The following is a 21773-nucleotide window of genomic DNA, read 5'->3' on the forward strand; positions in this document are numbered from 1 at the left end:
CAAATTAGATTTTTGCACCCTTTATACAAGACTACATGGCAGGACATTACATTTGATTCAGTGTACCTGATTACATTTAAAGGTTGTTTTTCTGGATTAAAAACAACAACTGAGGGACAGAGTAAGGAGCCTCTAAATAGACTTCAGAGCTTGGAATGTTGCTACATTTGTTCACTCTTCCAGCATGTTAATATGTGAGACTAATACTTGGAAATAGCGACAGATACGGAGAAGTTTGGATACTGAGAGAGAACTCAAAGTGAAGATGGTAAACATCTAGAGTTTTTATTGATTACAATTTTCTCATATATACAGAAACCTCAGGGTGTGTTTGAAACACTGCTCTCTTTTAAAATACATAATTAACTAAACTTCACAATTAGAAGCTAAGACAATAATCATATTAATACAACCTCTACACTGCCAACTTGGAAAGGCAATGAAGAAGAAATGGGAATTGCAACAAGCTTCAGAGATGGAAGATTTTTTTTTTCTCTGTAGGACATGTGGGTAGAAGCAATTGCAGGTGGCTGGGTGTGAAAGAAACAGAGCTTGCAAGCCTGCTATATAACTATACTGTGCTAGATGCCATTGGGAGGTAATAAGATTTAAAAGACAAATACTCTTGTCTTCACAAAGCTTATAATTTAGTTGTGCAATACTGGTTAAGAAAGCTGGCTTATTGGAGTTGTATTCCAGCTTCACCGCTTAGTAGCTCTGTATCATTGGGTGAGATATTTAACTTCTTTGGGCATAACTTCCTCATCTGTGAAACACTGATAATTGTATCTCCTATATGGCAGCTATGCCGGCATCCTTTCTGTTCTTCCACAAGGCAATCTCTCTCTGGACCACCCTTTGCACCTGTTCCTGTGGCCGGGAAAGCCTTTAGCATGGCCAAACCCTTCAAGTTTTGACTTCCAAGTCACCGACTCAGGGAACTGTTTTGGAAAATATGGTTTCTGATTCCGCAGATGAGGCTGTTAAAATACTAAAGAACTGCATAAACATGAGGATGTTATTATAATCATCCACCCTAAGTAGCATTTGAAATCCAAGCAGTTCTCAAGGATTTAGGGTTAGCAAACATTTACTGTAAAATGTCAGATAGCAAGTATTCTAGGGTTTGCAGGCCATAATAAACAAAAAGGTGCTGCTGTGTTCCAATAAAACTTTATTTATGGACACTGAAACTTGAATTTCACGTACTTTTCACAGTCACGGTGACAGACCGGATTTTGCCCCCTCCCTGTCGCTGGCTGACCCCTGGTTTATGAGTATGGCAGATAAAAGAAGGGAGTGAATAAGAACCACGATTCTGCTGCCAGACACCAGGGATCAGGTTGCTGCTGTGAAGATTGTCAACCTCTCTGGTTGCCAACGACCTGGAGAATGGTGCTTGTGGTTCCTGTGTCAGGGTGGTTGTGCTGAAGGCTGGATGAGGGCACGTAAGTGAAGCTCAGGGCTTGGCTCGAGGTGCTCAGCAGCAGCATCGCCCTTTCTTTGGGCTGGCCTGTTAGTAATTCGTTTTTAGTGGAATCGAATACAACACTTGAGCCTCGGAGGCTCAGGTCGTCGGAGCGACTACACCCGGGCCGGGGGACCTCGGGGCGGCGGCTCAGGGCTAGGTTAGGCCGGGCCGGGCCGGGCCGGGCAGGGCGGCGCGAGTCGGGGGCGGGGCGGCGGCGTAGCGTCGCCGTCGTAGTCCCCGCCTCTTCCCCAGGGGCCGCGTCGGAGCCTCGGCGGCGGCGGCGCTTACACCTTGAGAGGAGCGTCTCGCCCGGGAGCAGCGGCGGCCATCGAGACCCACCCAAGGAGCGTCCCCCTCGGCCTCCCAGCGCTCCCAGGCCGTAGCGGCTGCGCCCATTTAGCTAGCTTGCTCGCTCGCTCTCCTTCCCTGCTGCCGGCTGCGCCATGGCGTTGGCGTTGGCGGCGCTGGCGGCGGTCGAGCCGGCCTGTGGCAGCCGGTACCAGCAGGTAAGCGGCGCCCAAGTCCCGCCCCGGACTCCGTCCCCCGGCTCTGCCGTGTCCGCTGGCCGCCTCAGGCCTCTCGGGCCGGCCCGCGGCCAACTCGACGCCGGGGCTTGGCAGGCCGCGCTGGGCCTGGAGGGGCGGGTCGGGCCCCGGGCTCGGATTCGAGGCTGCCGCGGGCCCGGCCTGCCCCTCTGCGACCCCGGGTGGGACTCCGGCGGTGGAAAGCCCTCCTCCCGGCCTCGTTTCCCGCATTTCCCAGGGCGGGCGGGTCCCTGAGTCAGAACCCGAGACCCACAGGCGGCATCGATCTGAGGCATTCGTTTTTCGTTTTTCCACCTTTGGTTTGATGTCATTGGAAAAGAAAGAAAGAAAAAAGCAAGAAACGGAAACTGGGTGGTGAGAAAAGATTAAAATCTCTGCTGCTGCCGATAGCTCCCCACAAGATGCTATTGCTCAGGGTTTCAGAGCCTAGTTTGTCGAAACCCTTCCCCCTCGCCTCCGTTTTAAGACAAAAGTAAAAAATGAAGCAAGAGACAAACCCGCAGTTTGCAGTAGATTTGGAAGAGGCGATGTTTGGCTGTGGTGATGCCCCAAAAGGGAGGGCTACGATGAAGTCTGCAGGGCGTGTGCCGGGTGTATTTTAAATGCTTGGAAGTGACGTTTGAAGAGATTTGATGGCATAGCTGAGGAGGAAATGTATAGGGAATGATTGGATCATTTTCTCGGGTCTGATTTATAAATTGAGGCCCCAGGGAAAAGAGCTGCTTGTTTCACTCCCCGTCTGTAGCTAAGTTCCCCCAGGAAATTTAGAGACCTTCTGCAGGATTTTTAGAAATGTTAATCTAACATATCGTAATTGTGGGAATTGAGCCAGGTGGTAAACTGATGTTGCCTGGAACCGCAAATAACGGCTTGTGTTTGTCATGTTTCACATGGTTTCGGTGCATACAGATGTCAATCCTGCTTTTATCAAATAAAATGTCCTATCTTAGACGAGCTACAATTTTATATTTTAGAAATAAGGAAAGCCAGTACGATGAAAACGTAGATTAACCCTGGTGCGGCTGGTTACTGGTTTGTTTTGCTATCATCAGCCATGTGTTGCAGTCCGCCCCCACTCAGGATTGGACTCCTAAAATGACTAGTTAAGAATTTCGCTTCTTGGTTTTATAAACACGGCCCAAATTGTGGCAATGCAGTTAATCCTTAGATCTTTTCAGAGCACATGGATCTAGCACATGCTTTTTTTTGTATGACCTTGGGCAGCCTGTGGGTTCCTTACTGCTTTAATAAAATGGGAATAACAGATGTCACTTAACTGTGACATCTTTGCAAAGTGACTTGCAAACAGTGTTTGTAAATCACCCATACTGTATACTGTCATCTGATTTCATCCTTTTCATCCTGACTTGGATAAGGCGAACAAGCAGAAGAACTGTGGTTTTTCTTTGTACTGCCATCTTCTTGAGCTATTAGGTAATGCCGATATACTGCTAGAATACAAAAAAATTGCTGGAGTGTCAAAATCATGTATTCCTTAGTGTGGCATTTAATATTTTTTAGTTATGCAGAATTGAAGTATCAAAAAAACGAAAAAAAGAAAATCTTCCTAGAAAAATTGTAGAAGATGAAAGCCCAAAAAACTGCAATACCTTCCGTAAACAAAAACCAAATAGATAACCGAAGGTAATATTTTAATGTGCATTCTTGTGGGTTTATAGCTATATTATAGATCAGTGTATGTGTGTACAGATAAGGAATGCAGGAAGGCTAATATTGATTTTTTTATGCAACAATCACAGTACTAAGTAATTTACATCCATTTTTTAAAAAAATTTAATCCATACCAGACCCTTATGAACCAGGGTTTGTTCTCATTGTCAAAGACTGAAAGTGGCTCAGTAACTTGCCTCAAGGTCACAAGCTGCTAAGTAGTGATTACAAGGATATACACACACTCACCTACTTAAAACACAGGCTCACAGTCCAAATATAGGTGTATGCATTAGCAGATATATGCACATGCATATGTATTCTCTTATGTACCCATATATACATGTACAGACATATCTTTGTACATTCGTGTGCAGTTTTATGAGCCCCTGATCATACTTGCACATACTTTTGCACGTGTTCATGTGTATCTTGTTCTCAGACATGTGCATTCATACATTTGCATATGTGTATCATTCACATGTATCTACAAAGGCATACTAGATAAATAATGAAATGGGTTCATATTTCTATTTTGTAATGTTCTTCACACAATGTTATTAACATTTTCTATATAAAATATTTTTAATGTCTATGGCATGTAATTGTATGGATGAATCGTAATTTAACTAATTGCCTATCTTTGGTCACTAAGAATGTTTATAGTTTTTTTCTTTTTTTTTTTTTTTTTTTTTTTTTTGAGACGGAGTCTCGCTCTGTCGCCCAGACTGGAGTGCAGTGGCGCGATCTCGGCTCACTGCAAGCTCCGCCTCCCGGGTTCACGCCATTCTCCTGCCTCAGCCTCCCAAGTAGCTGGGACTACAGGCGCCCACCACCACGCCCGGCTAATTTCTTTTTGTATTTTTAGTAGAGACGGGGTTTCACCGTGTTAGCCAGGATGGTCTCGATCTCCTGACCTCGTGATCCGCCCGCCTCGGCCTCCCAAAGTGCTGGGATTACAGGCTTGAGCCACCGCGCCCGGCCTATAGTTTTTTTCATTGACTGAAACTTATTTTACATACATCTTCAGCCGTTTCCTTAGCATAAATTACTAGACATGGAAATGCCTGGTCAGAGAATATACATATTTAAAAGGCTTTTGAATTATAGAATGATGGTGAATTGTCCAGGCAACTTGATAGGAACATGATACTCTGGTTGTCACACAGGGCTGTTCTGACTTCTATTTGATCTGGTTAATCAAATTGAGCTACTTTTCTCACCAAGTAAATGTAATGGAAAACTGTATGATTCATAAATGCAAACACAGTTTTGTCTTTATAGTCTTTTTATTGGTAGCGTAATATGTGGACAACTTGAATTTAGCATAGTAGTGACAGACTATGCAGAAAGGCTAGGCTCAGCCAGGTGCGGTGGCTCACACCTGTAGTCACAGCACTTTGGGAGGCTAAAGCGGGCAGATCACTTGAAGTCAGGAGTTCGAGACCAGCCTGGCCAACATGGCAAAACCCTGTCTCTACTAAAAATATAAGAACTAGCCAGGTGTGGTGGCACTCGCCTGTAATCCCAGCTACTTGGGAGGCTGAGGCAGGAGAATTGCTTGAACCTGGGAGGCAGAGTTTGCAGTGAGCCGAGATTGTGCACTGCACTCCAGCCTGGGCGACACAGTGAGACTCTGTCTCAAAAAAGCAAAACAAAACAAAACGAAAAACGGCCAGGCAAGGTGACTCATGCTTGTAATCCCATCACTTTTTGGGAGGCGGAGGTGGGCAGATCACGAAGATCACGAGGTCAAGAGATTGAGACCATCGTGGCCAACATGGTGAAACCCCATCTCTATTAAAAATACAAAAATTAGCTGGGAATGGTGGCGTGCACCGGTAGTCCTAGCTTCTTAGGAGGCTGAGGCAGGAGTATCACTTGAACCCAGGAGGCAGATGTTGCAGTGGACTAAGATCGTGCCAGTGCACTCCAGCCTGACGACAGAGCAAGACTCTGTCTAAAAAAAAAAAAGCACGGCGTGGTGTGCACCTGTAATCCCAGCTACTTGGAAGGCTGAGGCAGGAAAATCACTTGAACTCAGGAGGCAGAGGTTGCAGTGAGTCGGGATCGCGCCACTGTACTCCAGCTTGGGTGAGCAAGACTCTGTCTTAAAAAAAACAAAGGCGCCAAGGTGGGTGGATCATGAGGTCAGGAGATCAAGACCATCCTGGTTAACATGGTGAAACCCTGTCTCTACTAAAAATACAAAAAATTAGCTGGGTGTGGTGGCGGGTGCCTGTAGTCCCAGCTACTCGGGAGGCTGCGGCAGGAGAAACCTGGGAGGCAAAGGTTGCAGTGAGCCAGGATTGCACCACTGCACTCCAGGCTAGGCGACAGAGCGAGACTCTGCCCACCCGCGACTCTGCCCACCCGCCCCCCCCCAAAAAAAAAAAGAGGCTTGGTTTATAGGTTCCCTGTGGCATTATTTTGTTTTTTTTGTTTGTTTTTTTTTTTTTCATTTTGAAACTGAGACTGTGTCTCAGACAGTACGGAAGCACTATTTTAGAAAGACCTAAGTAGGCCCATACTGAGTGCTGAGAAACCTGTTGCGTGTTTCTCTCTCTGAGGATGTTAACTCCCGTTCATCCGTAGATGAACGCAGATCTTCTGCAGTAGATCTGTGCATGAATTTTGCCAGTTCATTCCAAGTATTTTAGGATACTTGGATTTCAATTCAGTGTAAGTGGGTGATGATGACACTGCCATGTAGGTTCAAACAGATTACAGAATGCTTAGTTCTGGACTTGCCTCATTACCTGCTAAAGAAGTTGCCCATTTGTAAGCGTCACCAATACTCTGTATTATAGTTTGATGACATTGTAGAGCAGCTTTTGAAATGGTATAGTTTTGGATAAATTCTCTCAGGATTATGAAGGAATATTTTGATGAGCGTAAGAATTTCATCTCTGATAGGTCAAACCATATTCATGTTAAATTATTAGATGAAGTAATGATCCTGGAGGAAGGAATGAATAGTGCTCATGTGGCTTTTTTGCTTATTTTTCAGTTTCAAAAGAAGTTATAATTTTTTTTTTTTTTTTTTTTTTGAGACGGAGTCTCGCTCTGTCGCCCAGGCTGGAGTGCAGTGGCGCGATCTCGGCTCACTGCAAGCTCCGCCTCCTGGGTTTACGCCATTCTCCTGCCTCAGCCTCCTGAGTAGCTGGGACTACAGGCGCCCGCCACCGCGCCCGGCTAATTTTTTGTATTTTTTAGTAGAGACGGGGTTTCACCGTGGTCTCGATCTCCTGACCTTGTGATCCGCCCGCCTCGGCCTCCCAAAGTGCTGGGATTACAGGCGTGAGCCACCGCGCCCGGCCTAAGAAGTTATAATTATATCACAGAATGCCTCTTAGGTTATGTCAAAGTTTCTTAAGTTATATGCTGTATTTGTGGTCCACATGGTCAGTGATCAAAGAAAATTTATAAAAATATTAGGAAGACGGATAAATTATTCCTTTGAAAACTTTTAATTGTGGTAAAATACATATAAAATTTACCATGTTAACCGTTTTTAAGTATATAGTTTAGTGGCATTAAGTATATTCACATTGTTGTGGAACCAGTCCGTCTCCAGAGCTTTTTCACCTTGCAAAACTGAAACTCCATATTCATTAAACAATAACTCTCCTTTCCCCCCTCCTCCAGCCCCTGGAAACCGCCATTCTGCTTTCTGTGAATTTGACTACTCTAGGTACTTCTCATAAGTGGAATTAGATAGCATTTGTCCTTTTGTGACTGGCATATGTCACTTAGCATAGTATCTTCAGAGTTCATCCATGTTGTAGCATGTGTCAGAATTTCCTGCCTCTTTAAGGCTGAGTAATAGTCCATTTTATATATGTACCACATTTTGTTTATGCATTCATTTGTTGATGGATGCTTGGTTTGCTTCTACCTTTTGGTCATTGTGAGTAATGCTGCTATAAAAAACATGAGTCTACAGATATCTTTCAAGTCCCTGCTTTCAGTTCTTTTGGATATACCCAGAAATGGAATTGCTGGGTTATATAGCAATTCTATTTTTAAGTTTTCGAGGAACTCCCATACTGTTTTCCATAGCAGCTTCACCATTTTATATTCCCACCAGCAATGTATAAGGATTCCAATTTCTCCATATCCTCAACATACTTGTTCTCGTTTTTGTTTTTTTGATAGTAGCCATCTAATGGGTGTGAAGTGGTATCTCATTGCAGTATTAATCCCTATTTCCCTAATAGTTAGTGATGTTGAGCATCTTTTCATGTGCTTATTGGCCATTGATATTTTCTTTAGAGAAAATGAGTATTCAAGTTCTTTGCTTATTTTCGAATTGAGTTTTTTGTTTCATTGTTGAGTTGTAGGAGTAATTTCTTCATGATGTTTACGTTTTCAGCTTTTACTATGGAAATTTCAAACACATACAATAATAGAGTAGTATAAGAAAGGTTCTGCACCATCACCTAGCTTCAGCAATTGTGAATGAATGGCCAATATTATTTCATTTATACTCACCACATTATTTTGAAACGAATCCTAGAAATCATATATTGATAAATGTTTATATGTGTAACTCTTAAAAGAAAACAAATGGTGTGATACTTCAAGAAGATATCACTTGAGGAATATATCATGAGAGCTCTCTTGTAATCTGTGAGGAGTATGGAAACAGGATTTGTCAGTGTCGGGCTGTGGATCCATAACTAACTGTTGTTTGTATTGATTGGTCTCAATCTTACCAAGCCTCATCCTTTTTTTTTGTAGCAGTGATAGATTCCTGTTAATCTATCCTTGTTTTCTTACCTGATCCCATGGGTGACCACTTGTTAGGCAAGATTTGTTTGGCTTAATCATACTGTGTCCTGAAAACAGGGCAGCGCTTCCTGGTTTAGGCAGAAACCAAGGCCCAGTTGAACTGCTCTAGGGAATTTTGCTCTAAGCTGATGCCACCAGTAGTTTGACTGCACATAACTTCAAATTGTTTTATGCTAGACATCAATTATATTTCATTATTTTATGCTAGGGTATAAAGTAAATCCTACCATGAGAGTAACTTCCTATTTTTATTAAGAAAGAAAAAAAGGCTCAAAGAGATTCAAGTGACATCCTCAGATTTATTTGTTTTTAGGGCTTTAAAATAATTATTTTGGTTTCTTAAAATGTTCTTATTTTATCTTTGAGCAAGTACAATAGCTTAGAAGAATTATATTCTTTTTTCTTTTCTTTTTTTTTTTTGAGACAGAGTTTCGCTCTTCTTGCCCAGGCTGGAGGGCAGTGGCACGATCTTGGCTAACTGCAACCTCTGCCTCCCAGGTTCAAGCGATTCTCCTGCCTCAGCCTCCTGAGTAGCTGGGATTACAGGTGCCTGCCACCACGCCCAGCTGATTTTTTGTATTTTTAGTAGAGATAGGGTTTCGCCATATTGGCCAGGCTGGTCTTGAACTCCTGACCTCAAGTGATCAGCCTGCCTCGGTTTCCCAAAGTGCTGGGATTACATGTGTGAGCCACTGCGCCCAACCTATATTCTTATAATAATGGACAATTTAGATAAAGCAACTTTAATACTTCTGTTCCATTCGTACTGAAAATTGGCTTGATGGTTTATCTTTTTCTCAAGTCATTGTTGCCAATAAGCTAGGCAACTGGCAAATATCATGTATGAAATTTTTTGGGTTTGACATACTTTCCAGTGGTAATTGCTTCTAGTGGTTGACTAGGTGGGGGTATGAGTCAGAGTAGGCTCTGGGTATCCACAGGTTGCACATTTGCAGATTCAACCAACTGTGGATTGAAAATGGGGAAAATAACAATACAATAATAAATAATAATACAAGTAAAATATACACTATAACAGCTATTTTACATAGCATTTACATTGTATTAAGTGTTATAAGGTGATTTAAAGTACATGAGGTAGGTTATATGTAAATACTATACCATTTTATGTCAGAGGCTTGTGCATCCTCAGATTTTGGTATCTGTGGGGAGTCCTGGAAATAGTTCCCACCAAATACTGATGGATGACTGTGTAATATGTCTTATTAACTTGATCAAGTACGGTAGTAAAGCAAGTATAACCTGATAACACTTAGCACATCCTGCTCTTACAATAAGGCTTACTCATTATTTTTCTGAATAACACAATTTATATTAAATGTCCTAAATACTAGCACTGATCAAGTTTAAGAACATTCCTAGTGAAATATTTTCTTATTGATTAATGCGGTTCCCTTCATATGTATATTTCTTTTCTTTCTTTCTTTCTCTTCCTTTTTTTTTTTTTTTTTTTTTGAGGCAGAGTCTTCCTCTGTTACCCAGGCTGGAGTGCAGTGGTGCAGTCTCAGCACACTGCAACCTCTGCCTTCCAGGTTGAAGCAATTCTCCTGCCTCAGCCTCCTGATTAGCTGGGACTATAGGCACTTGCCACCATGCCCGGCTAATTTTTGTTTTTTTAGTAGGCGTGGGGTTTCACCATGTTGGCCAGTCTAGACTTAAACTCCTGATCTCAAATGATCTGCCCACCTCGGCCTCCCAAAGTGCTGGGATTACAGGTGTGAACCACCATGCCCAGCCTACCTTCATATGTATTTTTTTCTTTTCTTTTCTTTTCTTTTCTTTTCTTTTCTCCTCTTCTTTTTTTTTTCTCAGACAGGTCTGGCTCTGTCACCTAGGCTGTAGTGCAGTAGTGAGATCTCGGCTCAATGCAATCTCCGCCTCTCGGGTTCAAGAGGTTCTTGTGCCTCAGCTTCCCGAGTAGCTGGTATTACAGATGTATTCCACCATGCCCAGCTAATTTTTGTATTTTTAGTAGAGACGGGGTTTCACCATGTTGTCCAGGCTGGTCTCGAACTCCTGGCTTTAAGTGATCTGCCTATCTCTGCCTCCCAAAATGCTGGGATTACAGGCATGAGCCACCGTGCCCAGCCCATATGTGTAATATATTTCTTATCCCTGAGCAATTTAGCATAATCTTTGACAGTTTTTCTGTTTTTGTCTTTTAAATTAGTTTATCTCAGCCATATCAATTAGTAGTTACCATAATCAGAGGCTTGAATACAAGTTGGAGGTCTGTCTGGAGACTGGACAGTTTATGAATAGAGATATAAGGGCTTAGGGAATGGTGCCTGTTTAATAATGATTTCATTTTCTTTATCATTCAATGCTTAAATGTGGTGTTTAGAATTAAACATTTTGTATTATACAGTAATACATTCTTCATGTGCTAGATTCAGACAGTAACTTTCTAAAGAAAAACTTGATTTCCCTTTCCTTCCTATCTCTTCCCAGAGCTGTAACTGCTCCTCAAATTTGGTGTGCGTTCTACAGGCTTTTTTTTTTTTTTTTTTTTGAGACAGGGCCTCACTCTGTCACCCGGGCTGGAGTGCAGCGGCGCAATCTCGACTCACTGCAGCCCTGCATCTTCAGGCTTTCTTCTTAACCTTTCCTTCGCTTTAAATGTTTTTTAAATAAATCTGTACTTTCAAATAGACCACAAGTGCTGCTCTCATCACATCATATCAAGAATGCACACTGTCAACATGACTTACCATTGTTGACATTGGCCTTGACTTTACTTTTTGGAACTTTTTTCCCCTAAGATGGGTTCCTGCTATGTTGCTACCCAGGCTGGCCTCAAGCTCCTTGCCTCAAGCGATCCTTCCCCCCCAGCCTCCTGAGTAGCGGGGACCACAGGCATACACCACTACGCCCAGCTGAAACATTTTGAATTTTTCAGAAACACAGAAGACAGTAGAGAGTTTCTATATGCCCTATGCCCACCTTTCCCTATTAGCATCTTGTATCAGTGTGGTACATTTTTCACAATTATTGAACAAATATTAGTACATTGTTATCAACTAAAGTCTGTACTTTATTCAGATTTTCTAAGTTTTTACCTAATGTCCTTTTTCTGTTCCAGCATCCCATCCAGGATCCAGGATGATATAATGTGGTAACGTTACATTTAGTCGTCCTGTCTCCTTAGGCTCCTCTTGGCTGTGAGTTTCTCAAACTTTCCTTGTTTTTGATGAGCTTGGCAGTTTTGAGGAGTACTGGTCAGGTCTTTGTATAATGTTCCTCAATTGGGGTTTGTCTAATGTTTTTCTCATGATTAGACTGGGGTTGTGGATTTGGGGGCAGACCACAAGTAAAGTGCTGTTCTCATCACATCATATCAAGAATGTACACTGTCAGCATGACTTATCATTGTTGACATTGACCTTGATCACCTGGCTGAGGTAATGTTTGTCAGTTTTCTCTTCTGTAAAGATACTTGTTACCCCTCTTTCCATACTTACTCTTGGGAAGGAAGTCACTATACATAGTCCACACATAAGGAGTGGGGAGTTATGTTAACACCTCGCTGAGGGCAAAGCATTGACATGAATTATTTGGAATTTTCCTGCATGGGACATTTGTCTCTTCTCTGATAATTTGTTTAGTGTTTATATCTGTATAGACTCATAAATATTTTATTCTTCTAATTATAATCCAGTAACTGCTTTATTTTATTGCTTAAATTGCATACCTCCATCATTGTGGATTTTTTTTTTAAACCACTTCCATACATTTTGGCACTAGGCTCATCTTATATATTTCCTGCACTATCCTAGAATCAGGCATTTTTCCAAGGAGCCGAGGTTCCTTTTATTGAAAAATAATACTACAGACCAAGATCTGTGCTCCTTGCTACTAGGGTGTCATTACTTTTAGGCCTTCTAAGCTGACAGAGCAAGGAACTATATATGTCTGTATATTAATCTGTGGGTACGCACATCTGGAACTATTTCTGTGTGTACCATCTATCTATATTAAGCTGAACATAAGTTCATACTAGTATCTCCACCTCTAATTCATTACCATATGGGTCGCTCTAGCCTACTCCCCTTACCTATAAACTCCCACTCCAACATTGAGAAACCTGGCTCACTTCCACCATCCATTTACATAATTCTTCAGTTCTGATATACATGTGTAAGTTGTATCAGAATTGTTAACCCACACCCCTGTGGGAAATAGTATTATAACCACTGCAGGACAAAGCGTATGTACAGTTCCTTTTGCCTTTAGTCTTAAAAACTCTACTTATTTCCAAATGTTCCTTAGGTCAGCACCTGTTCCTCCACCCACTTGAGTGAGGTTGTTTCAAACATTTATAATACAGTTATCTTGTTTTGTCACATTTTGCATACATCCTCCAGCCACCTAAGTGGATTTTAAAAATTTGCATGCCTTAAGATTCTTTCTTTGTGCTATCAAGTTCTACAAATTTTCACAAATGCATACTGTCTTATTTTTTCCTTTTAAACAACGCATTTTACGAAAAATGGTAGGACTGATTTCTCTTTATTTTCCAAATTTTCTAATGATCATGTTTGCTTTCTAAGTACCTTTAAAGAACATTTTTTTTAGAAATAATTTTAAACTTAGAGAAGGTTGCAAGAATAGTATAACGCTCATTATCTATTACCGAATTCATCTTAGACTCATTGTTAAATTTTGATTAACTATGAAATACAATCCTATAAAAATTGAAAGCACTACAGATAAAACCCAGGTTCCTTTAATCATCACAGTCCTTTCTCTATAGAATTCAGTGTTTGTTTAGCTATTTGTTATCAAATAATAATAATTATTATTATTTTTGAGATGGAATCTCGCTCTGTTGCCCAGGCTAGAGTGCAGTGGTGCGATCTCAGCTCACTGCAATCTCTGCCTCCGGGGTTGAAGCAATTCTCCTGCCTCAGCCTCCCTAGTAATTGGGATTACAGTCATGCACCATCATGCCCTGCTAATTCTTGTATTTTTAGTAGAGATGGGGTTTCACTATGTTGGTCAGGCTGGTCTCAAACTCCTGACCTCAGGCGATCTGCCCGCCTTGGCCTTCCAAAGTGCTGGGATTATAGGCATGAGCCACTGCACCCGGCCCAAACTAACTTTATGTTTATAAATCTCATCTACAGCCATACCACCCTGAACGTGCCCAATCTCTTCTGTTTATAAATCTCGTTTTCACTTCTACTTCTAGCAGTACCTGGTGCCACCGTTCTTGAGCTTTTGGGGGATACAAAACAGTTTTTTGGCTTTCTGGTTTAGGATTTAGCTTTCTTGGGTCTGCTGAGTCAGTTACCACTTGTCATCCCGCTTCTAGCTTTCAGAAATTAATTGCTGCTTCCTTTTCTGTTGCTTGTAAGTTTTTTGTCTTTAAACAAGCAACATTTTACTCACATTTATATTTAAGAGGGTTTCAGGAGGAATAAGACTCAAGTGTCTAATCTTTAATTGGACATTATACAGTAATTGTAATTACTTATTTGTGTTTCGTTTGCTAAACTTGCAGACTTAGTGAGGCCAAAAACACCAGCCAAGTCACTGTTCTGTCCCCAGACCCCACATCAGTTGTGGCCTGACACATTTAATGAGTGTTGTTAAATTAACCTAGCAGTTGAATACTTGTAGAACGAAACATTCTGTGATGATAGTTTAATAGGAAAGGTATTAAATGCTTGATGTACCTACTTTTTGGCTCTCATTGTTCTTGCAGGAAGAGAGGACCTCATGACCAGGCCTGAATCAAGGTGGACTCTCCTGAATAGAATACCTTTTCCCACCCATAATGTCTGCCTGAGTATGCTCTACTCTAGGCTAATAAGCAAGCATAACTTTTGGAACTTCTCACTATCAGAGCTGAGCAGGCTGCAGTCAACATGCAAGCCTGGGTTCTAGGCATGGCTCTGTCACTGTCTTTCAGTGTCTACATTTGATTTCACTGCCTTTTCAATGTGGAATATTCCATTTTTGGGATATGCCAATTGGTTATTTTTAGAAGAAACAATATTGTAGGAATTACATTGTGATCAAGATAAGTTTTCCTTCATATGAAAACTTTAATTGAACGTCTGAGCACTTATTGCTAAGTGCTGTAGATTGAATACTAAATGTTAAACACTGCTTATTTCTAAAGTGATAAAGGTTGGAGATGTCTGTTTCTCCCTTGGTGTTTCTTTTCTGTTACTTCTTTTTAAAATTGGTAACTATAGAGCCATACTATTCTTTTCATTTTTATTGTGAAATTATGGATGCATATGAAAGGATACAAGTATATATGTACCTTATGCAAAATAATAATAAATCAGAGACCTGTGACTACCATCCAAATCATAGCAATCTTTTTTGAAAGTTTGTTTGTTTCACACGTATTCTTTTAGACCAGTCAGTAGGAGAGAGCTGCTTTTGCCTTAGTTGCTTTGTAAGGCCACGTTTCTCCTCAATTCTTCCATGTTTAAAATGCACTCCTTGTGCTAAGTAGTGATGGGGATACCATAACTGCCACTCTCCATTCCTGAAACCATCATCACTGTCCTCTCTACAGTTATAGCAGTCATCTGTGTATGGCTACATGCATAGCCTGTGAATTTATTTGGAGATTTGTAAAGTAATATGAATACTTTTCATAGATGTGAACTGGTAAGTTAAGATGGTATTAAGAATAGCTGCTGTTTCTTCAGGTAAGTTTCTGTTAGAAATCCACCTCCATGCCTATTTTGGCCAACACTCACTAATGTATCCATGCTGTGCCACTCACTGGTAAGTGCTGGGGTGAATGCATTGATAAACCATGCAAAGGTCTCAGTCCACAGAGGGCTCACAGTCTGCATCATCAGTATTCCTCATACAGTGTTTTTCTATTCCCATTTCTGAATTGTTAGCGAAGTATGATATATGTATAAAAACATGTACAATCATAAATGTGCAGCTCAATGAATTTTCACAAACTGAACTTGCACAGCTAACTAGTATGCTCTACTCTAGCATACTAAATCCAGAAACAGAATTACCAGCACTCCAAAAGGTCCCTTCAGGGCCTTTCCAGTCACTCTCCTCCCAGGGCATACTCACTGGTATGTTTAGTTTGTCTGTTCTTTAAAAAAGTCTTTATATGAACCTGATCATACAGTAAATACTGTTTTGAGTCTGGCTTCTTTTGCTCAACATGATTTTGCAAAATTTACCCATGTGGGTTACAGTTTATTCATGCACACTGCTGTCTCATTTTGTGAAAATACCACAATTTAGTTACCTCTTCTACTGTAGATAGGCATTTCAGTAATTTCCAGTTTTATGAATACTGTTGCTTTGCCCCTCCTTATATGTCTTTTGGTATCATATGTAAATGTTTCTGTTGGACATATAACTAGGAGTGGAATTGCTGGATATGTGTAAATTCATCTTTTGTTGATATTGGCAAACAGTTTTCTAAAGTACTTGTACAGGTTTATACTCCCATCAGTAGTGTAGTGTGAGAGTTCTGTTTATTATATATCCTCGATAACATTTGGTATTTTCTGCTTTTTATTTCGGTCGTCATCTGTGGTTTTAATTTTCATTTTTTTTTTTTTTTTTTTTTTTTTTTTTGAGACGGAGTCTCGCTTTGTCGCCCAGGCTGGAGTGCAGTGGCCGGATCTCAGCTCACTGCAAGCTCCGCCTCCCGGGTTTACGCCATTCTCCTGCCTCAGCCTCCCGAGTAGCTGGGACTACAGGCACCCACCACCTCGCCCGGCTAGTTTTTTTTTTTGTATTTTTAGTAGAGACAGGGTTTCACCATATTAGCCAGGATGGTCTCGATCTCCTGACCTCGTGATCCGCCTGTCTCGGCCTCCCAAAGTGCTGGGATTACAGGCTTGAGCCACCGCGCCCGGCCTACTTTAATTTTCATTTCTATAATGACTAGTGAAATAGAGCACCGTTTTGTAAGTTTATTGGCCATTTAGATATCTTTTTTTGTGAAATGTCTATTCAAGTCTTGTCCCTTTTTTTATTGAATGGCTTCCTTATTGATTTTAAGAAGTTCTTTTTTTTTTTTTTGAGACAGAGTCTCGCTCTGTTGCCCAGGCTGGAGTGCAGTGGCTGGATCTCAGCTCACTCCAAGCTCTGCCTCCCGGGTCTACGCCATTCTCCCGCCTCAGCCTCCCGAGTAGCTGGGACTACAGGTGCCCGCCACCTCACCCGGCTAGTTTTTTGTATTTTTTTAGTAGAGACGGGGTTTCACCGGGTTAGCCAGGATGGTCTCGATCTCCTGACCTCGTGATCCGCCCGTCTCGGCCTCCCAAAGTGCTGGGATTACAGGCTTGAGCCACCGCACCCGGCCCGATTTTAAGAAGTTCTTTATGTATTTTGGATATAAGTCCATTTTCTGAAAAACATATCCTCCCGCTCTTCGGATTTTCTTTTAATTTTCCTGATGGTGTCTTCTGAATGAATAGTAGAGTTCTTGTGTGTGTGTTTTGGTTTTGTTTTGTTTTTTAGGCAGAGTCTTGTCTGTTGCCCAGGCTAGAGTGCAGTGGGGGTTATCTCAGGTCACTGCAATCTCTACCTCCCAGGTTCAAGTGATTCTCGTGCCTCAGCCTCCCAAGTAGCTGGGACTACAGGGGCGTGCCACCACACCCAGCTAATTTTTCTATTTTTAGTAGAGATGGGGTTTCACCATGTTGGCCAGGCTGGTCTCAAACTCCTGACCTCAAGTAATCCTCCCACTTTGGCTTCCCAAAGTGCTGGTATCACAAGCATGAGCCACTGTGCCTGGCCCAAACAAATGATTTTTAAAAATTGTTCTTGAAATCTAGAATTCTTTTTTTTTTTTTTTTTAAGAGGCAGGGTCTTGCTACGTTGCCCAGGCTGGTCTTGAACTGGGCTCAAGCAGTCCTTCCACCCCAGCCTCCCAAAATGCTGGGATTACAGGTGTGATCTACCACGTCCAGCCATAAAATAATTCTTGAATAGATGCCAGTTGTAGTCCATGATCTGTTGTGACTTTTTTTTCCCCTTTGGAAGGGGCTACTTAATGTATCATTTTAAATGACAAATAATTAGGAGCTTGTTTCTGCTTCTATGTTTCTATTTTAGAGCTTTAACATATCTTAGATAAAATCTACATATGGGGTGGTGGGGGGTTAAAACAATGTATTTACCACCTTTGCGTTTAAATTATGGACTAGATTTTATATAAATTATTTTAAAATGAGTCTGATATAGCCACTATTTTTAGTATTGTTTACTCTGTAAACAAAAGATGACCGGTTCCTGCTATTCTGTCAAAGTCAGGGAGCCAGGTGCTTAGTCTCCTTTTCAACTTGTCTTTCTCTAGGGCTTTAAATCCTTCTCGAATGGGCCCTGGAGCTCTGAACTAAGCCTGAATTTTCTTATGGAACCAAGAAGTGGAGAAAAGGAAGAACTCACATTACTCCTCAGTAATGAACTGGTTATAAATTGTGTAGATGCTACTTCTTAATTTAAAATCCTATATGTTCATGAGCAGAGAGACTTGCTATTAAAATGCTATTTGGAAATATTGAACAATTGTCCCTCCTTATTTCCCTAGTCTTTGTAAGATCATGACCCATGGGGGGCCTGCCATTAACCTCAAAGGCTCTTGGCTGTAGGTTTTTCTCAAGCTGGGTGTCAGAAAACACTGAGGATTATTTGCTTGGCGATATATTGGTGGAACCATCAGTCCTAGAAATACTTGGATGTCAGACACAGATCCCAGGGGTTGGCAGGTTGATGATAATTTTCTGGTGCTCGCTACTACCATAGCCGTGGTTGGCTAATTAGTGCCTTCAGGGATGAGGGTTGATTTCTCCTAGTTCCTTGCCTTTCTCTTTGGATGGCATGCCTTTACTTGTTACTTGGACCTACGTAAAGAATAGAAAGATCAGAAAAAAACCCCACAAAATTGATGATCGTAGGTCACAGTATTTGTGCTTTCATTTCTAAGGACTCATTCTAACATAAATCATTTTCTCTTTCCAAACCAAGTTGTATTCATCAGTTATATTGATACATATTAACAGTGATGATAACCACAAAAATTTTAAATAGAAAGCTTTACAAACGGTTAGCCTTTCTGAGGGGATTTACTGCAAAATTAGGGTATTCTTTTCATCTGTTATTGTATTGACTTTTTAAAGCATTATTCTGATTACTTCACTTTTGGCAAATTTTGATTTTTAAATGTGTTTTCATTTTGCTATTAAGAGGATTTGCATTTATCTTTTCTGTGAGAGATATTGAGGATAGTCTGAATCTGGTGATTGCTTTGGTGGGTTTTTTCCTTTTTTTTTTTTTTTTTTTTTTTGGTTCTGCATGAGCAACTTGAAGTTTTTTTGTTTTTTGTTTTTCTTTATTTTGAGATGGAGTCTTGCTCTGTCGCCCAGGCTGGAGTGCAGTGGCACGATCTTGGCTCACTGCAAGCTCCACCTCCCGGGTTCACGCCATTCTCCTGCCTCAGCCTTCCGAGTAGCTGGGACTACAGGTACCCCACCACGCCCGGCTAATTTTTTGTACTTTTAGTAGAGATGAGGTTTCACCGTATTAGCCAGGATGGTCTCAATCCCCTGACCTCGTGATCTGCCTGCCTCGGCCTCCCAAAGTGCTGGGATTACAGGCGTGAGCCACCGCACCTGGCCGAAGATTTGGTTTTTAAAAGATATCTTGGCTGGGTGCAGTGGCTCACGCCTGTAATCCTAGCACTTTGGGAGGCAAATGCGGGTGGATAGCTTGAGGTCAGGAGTTCAAGACCAGCCTGACCAACATGGCGAAACCCTGTCTCTACTAAAAATACAAAAATTAGCCAGGTGTGGTGGCAGGGGCCTATAATCCCAGCTACTCAGGAGGCTAGGCAAGAGAATCGCTTGAATCTGGGAGGTGGAGGTTGTAGTGAGCCAAGATCATGCTATTGTACCCTAGCCTCGGTGACAAAGCGAGACTTCATCTCATAAAAAACAAGAGCAACAAAAAAAGTCATCTTTTTCAAACTCTTGAAGTAGGAAAAAAGTGATATTTTTCCTCTTGATCCTAATAATTCTTCTCTTCAGGAAAAGAGAACATTAAGGATTTTTTTTTTTTTTTAACTATAAGTAGTTTATAATTCAGTGTGCTCTTCCTCTTTTTTGTTTTCATTCATTCACAAATGTGTGTTCTGTGTTAAGTTCTGGTTTTATTGGTATGATCAGGACCCATTCCTTCCCATTGAGGGGCATGGACATTTATTTAGCCAGAGAATAATACTTGGAGGAATGTTTTGTTTTAAATAAAATTTATGTTTATATAGGTTTGCTTTTAAAAATTAGAAAATACTTTTAAAGTGTATGATTCAGTGTTTTTTTTTTTTGTTTTTTTGGTGTTTTTTTTTTGAGATGGAGTCTTGCTTTTCACCCAGACTGGAGTGCAGTGGCACGATCTTAGCTCACTGCAACCTCCACCTCCCAGGTTTAAGAAATTCTCTGCTTCAGCCTCCCAAATAGCTGGGATTACAGGTGCGTGCCACCACGCCCAGCTAATTTTTTTTGTATTTTTAGTAGAGACGAAGTTTCACCATCTTGGCCAGTCTGGTCTCTAACTTCTGACCTCGTGATCCACCCACCTCGGCCTCCCAAAGTGCTGGGATTACAGGTGTGAGCCACCACGCCCATCCGATTCAGTAGTTTTTACTATATTCACAAGGTGTGAAACCATTATCACTGCCTAATTCTAAAACATTTTTTTATCACCCCCAAAAGAAACCTGGACCCATTTGCAGTCAGTTGCTCCCCCTTCTCTAGCCCCTGGCAACCACTGATATACTTTGTCTCTATGGATTTTGCCTTTTCTGGACATTTTATAATAAATGGAAGCATTCAATATATGGCCTTTTGTGACTGGCTTCTTTGTTGTACTATAATTTTTTTTTTTCTTTTTTTTGAGATGGAGTCTCACTCTGTCGCCCAGGCTGGAGTGCAGTGGTGCAATCTCAGCTCACTGCAAGCTCTGCCTCCTGGGTTCACACCATTCTCCTGCCTCAGCTTCCCAAGTAGCTGGGACTACAGGTGCCCCCCACCACACCCGGCTAATTTTTTTGTATTTTCAGTAAAGACAGGGTTTCACCGTGTTAACCAGGATGGTCTCAATCTCCTAACCTCATGATCCGCCTGCCTCGACCTCCCAAAATGCTGGGTTTACTTCCGCCCGGCCTCTTGTAATGTTTTTAAGGTTCATTCATGTTTCAGCATGTGTCAGTACCTCATTTTTTTTGGATGAATAATATTTCATTGTACAGGTATGCCACATTTTGTTGATCTATTAGTAAGTTGATGAACATTGTTGGCAATTATGGATAATGCTACTGTGAAGATTCATGTACAAGTTTTTGTATGAACTTGTTTTCAGTTCTCTTGGTATATACCTTGGAGTGGAATTGCTTGATGTTAATATAAATTTATGTTGTTGTTTTTATTTGAGACAGGATCTCACTCTGTTGCTCAGACTGAGCAACAGACTGGACTGGACTCACTGAAGCGTTGAACTCTTCAGCTTAAGTGATCCTCCTGTCTCAGCCTCTTGAGTAGGTGGATCACAGGTGTGCCACCATGCCCGGCTAATTTTTACATTTTTAGTAGAGACAGGATCTTGCTGTGTTTCCCAGGCTGGTCTCAAACTCCTGGCCTCAAGTGATCCTCCTGCCTCAGCCTCTTGAAAGTGCTGGGATTGCAGGCTGAGCCAGTGTGTTTTCAGCCTGTGTTTAACTTATTTTGAGGAACTGCCAAACTTTTCCACAGCAGCTGCACCATTTTGCATTCCCACCAGCAGTGTATTAGAGTTGCCGTTTCTCCACATACTCAGCACTTGCTATTGTCTGTCTTTTTGATTATAGCCATCCTAGTAAGCATGAAGTGGTATCGAGTCTTGGTTTTGATTTATGTTTTCCTGCTGACTTAATGATATTGAGCATTTTGTGTCTGCTGGCCTTTTGTATATCTTCTTTGGAGAAATGTCTATTCAAATCATTTGCCCATTTTATAATTGGGTTGCCTTTTTATTGTTTAGTTTCTCTTGTCAGAATTACTTAAAATATCTTCTCCTAATTAATAATTAAATAGAGAATTTTTCTTGAATGTAAATAATTTGGTGATGTTAGAATGACAGAGTTTATATTTACAATATATAAAGTAAATGTACAGGCCACACAAACTTAATGATTATTTCTGAACAACAGTAAAATAGCATACTCAGCTGTTTACCAAAAGAAATGTGCTTTGTAATTATACCGTCTTGTTTTGGTAGGATTTAGGGAC

The 21773-nt window shown here is 41.3% G+C and overlaps 1 protein-coding gene across 6 annotated transcripts in view; it reads left to right on the forward strand.

The window, feature by feature from the left end:
* The first annotated feature begins 1722 nt into the window (after positions 1-1722).
* NDFIP1 (Nedd4 family interacting protein 1) overlaps positions 1723-21773 on the forward strand; it is a 49641-nt gene continuing 29590 nt past the window's right edge. For 5 of the 6 annotated variants that reach the window (XR_013418072.1, XR_013418071.1, XR_013418070.1 and 2 more), the window contains exon 1: positions 1758-1977. Coding sequence is in view for 3 of the 6 variants with exons in the window: in XM_015140858.3 (XP_014996344.1) it covers positions 1915-1977 (63 nt within the window). In the remaining 3 variants the exon portion in view is untranslated. 6 annotated transcript variants of the gene reach the window in all.

This window comes from Macaca mulatta, chromosome 6 (genome assembly GCF_049350105.2).
Source record: "Macaca mulatta isolate MMU2019108-1 chromosome 6, T2T-MMU8v2.0, whole genome shotgun sequence".
Taxonomy (NCBI): Eukaryota; Metazoa; Chordata; class Mammalia; order Primates; family Cercopithecidae; genus Macaca; species Macaca mulatta.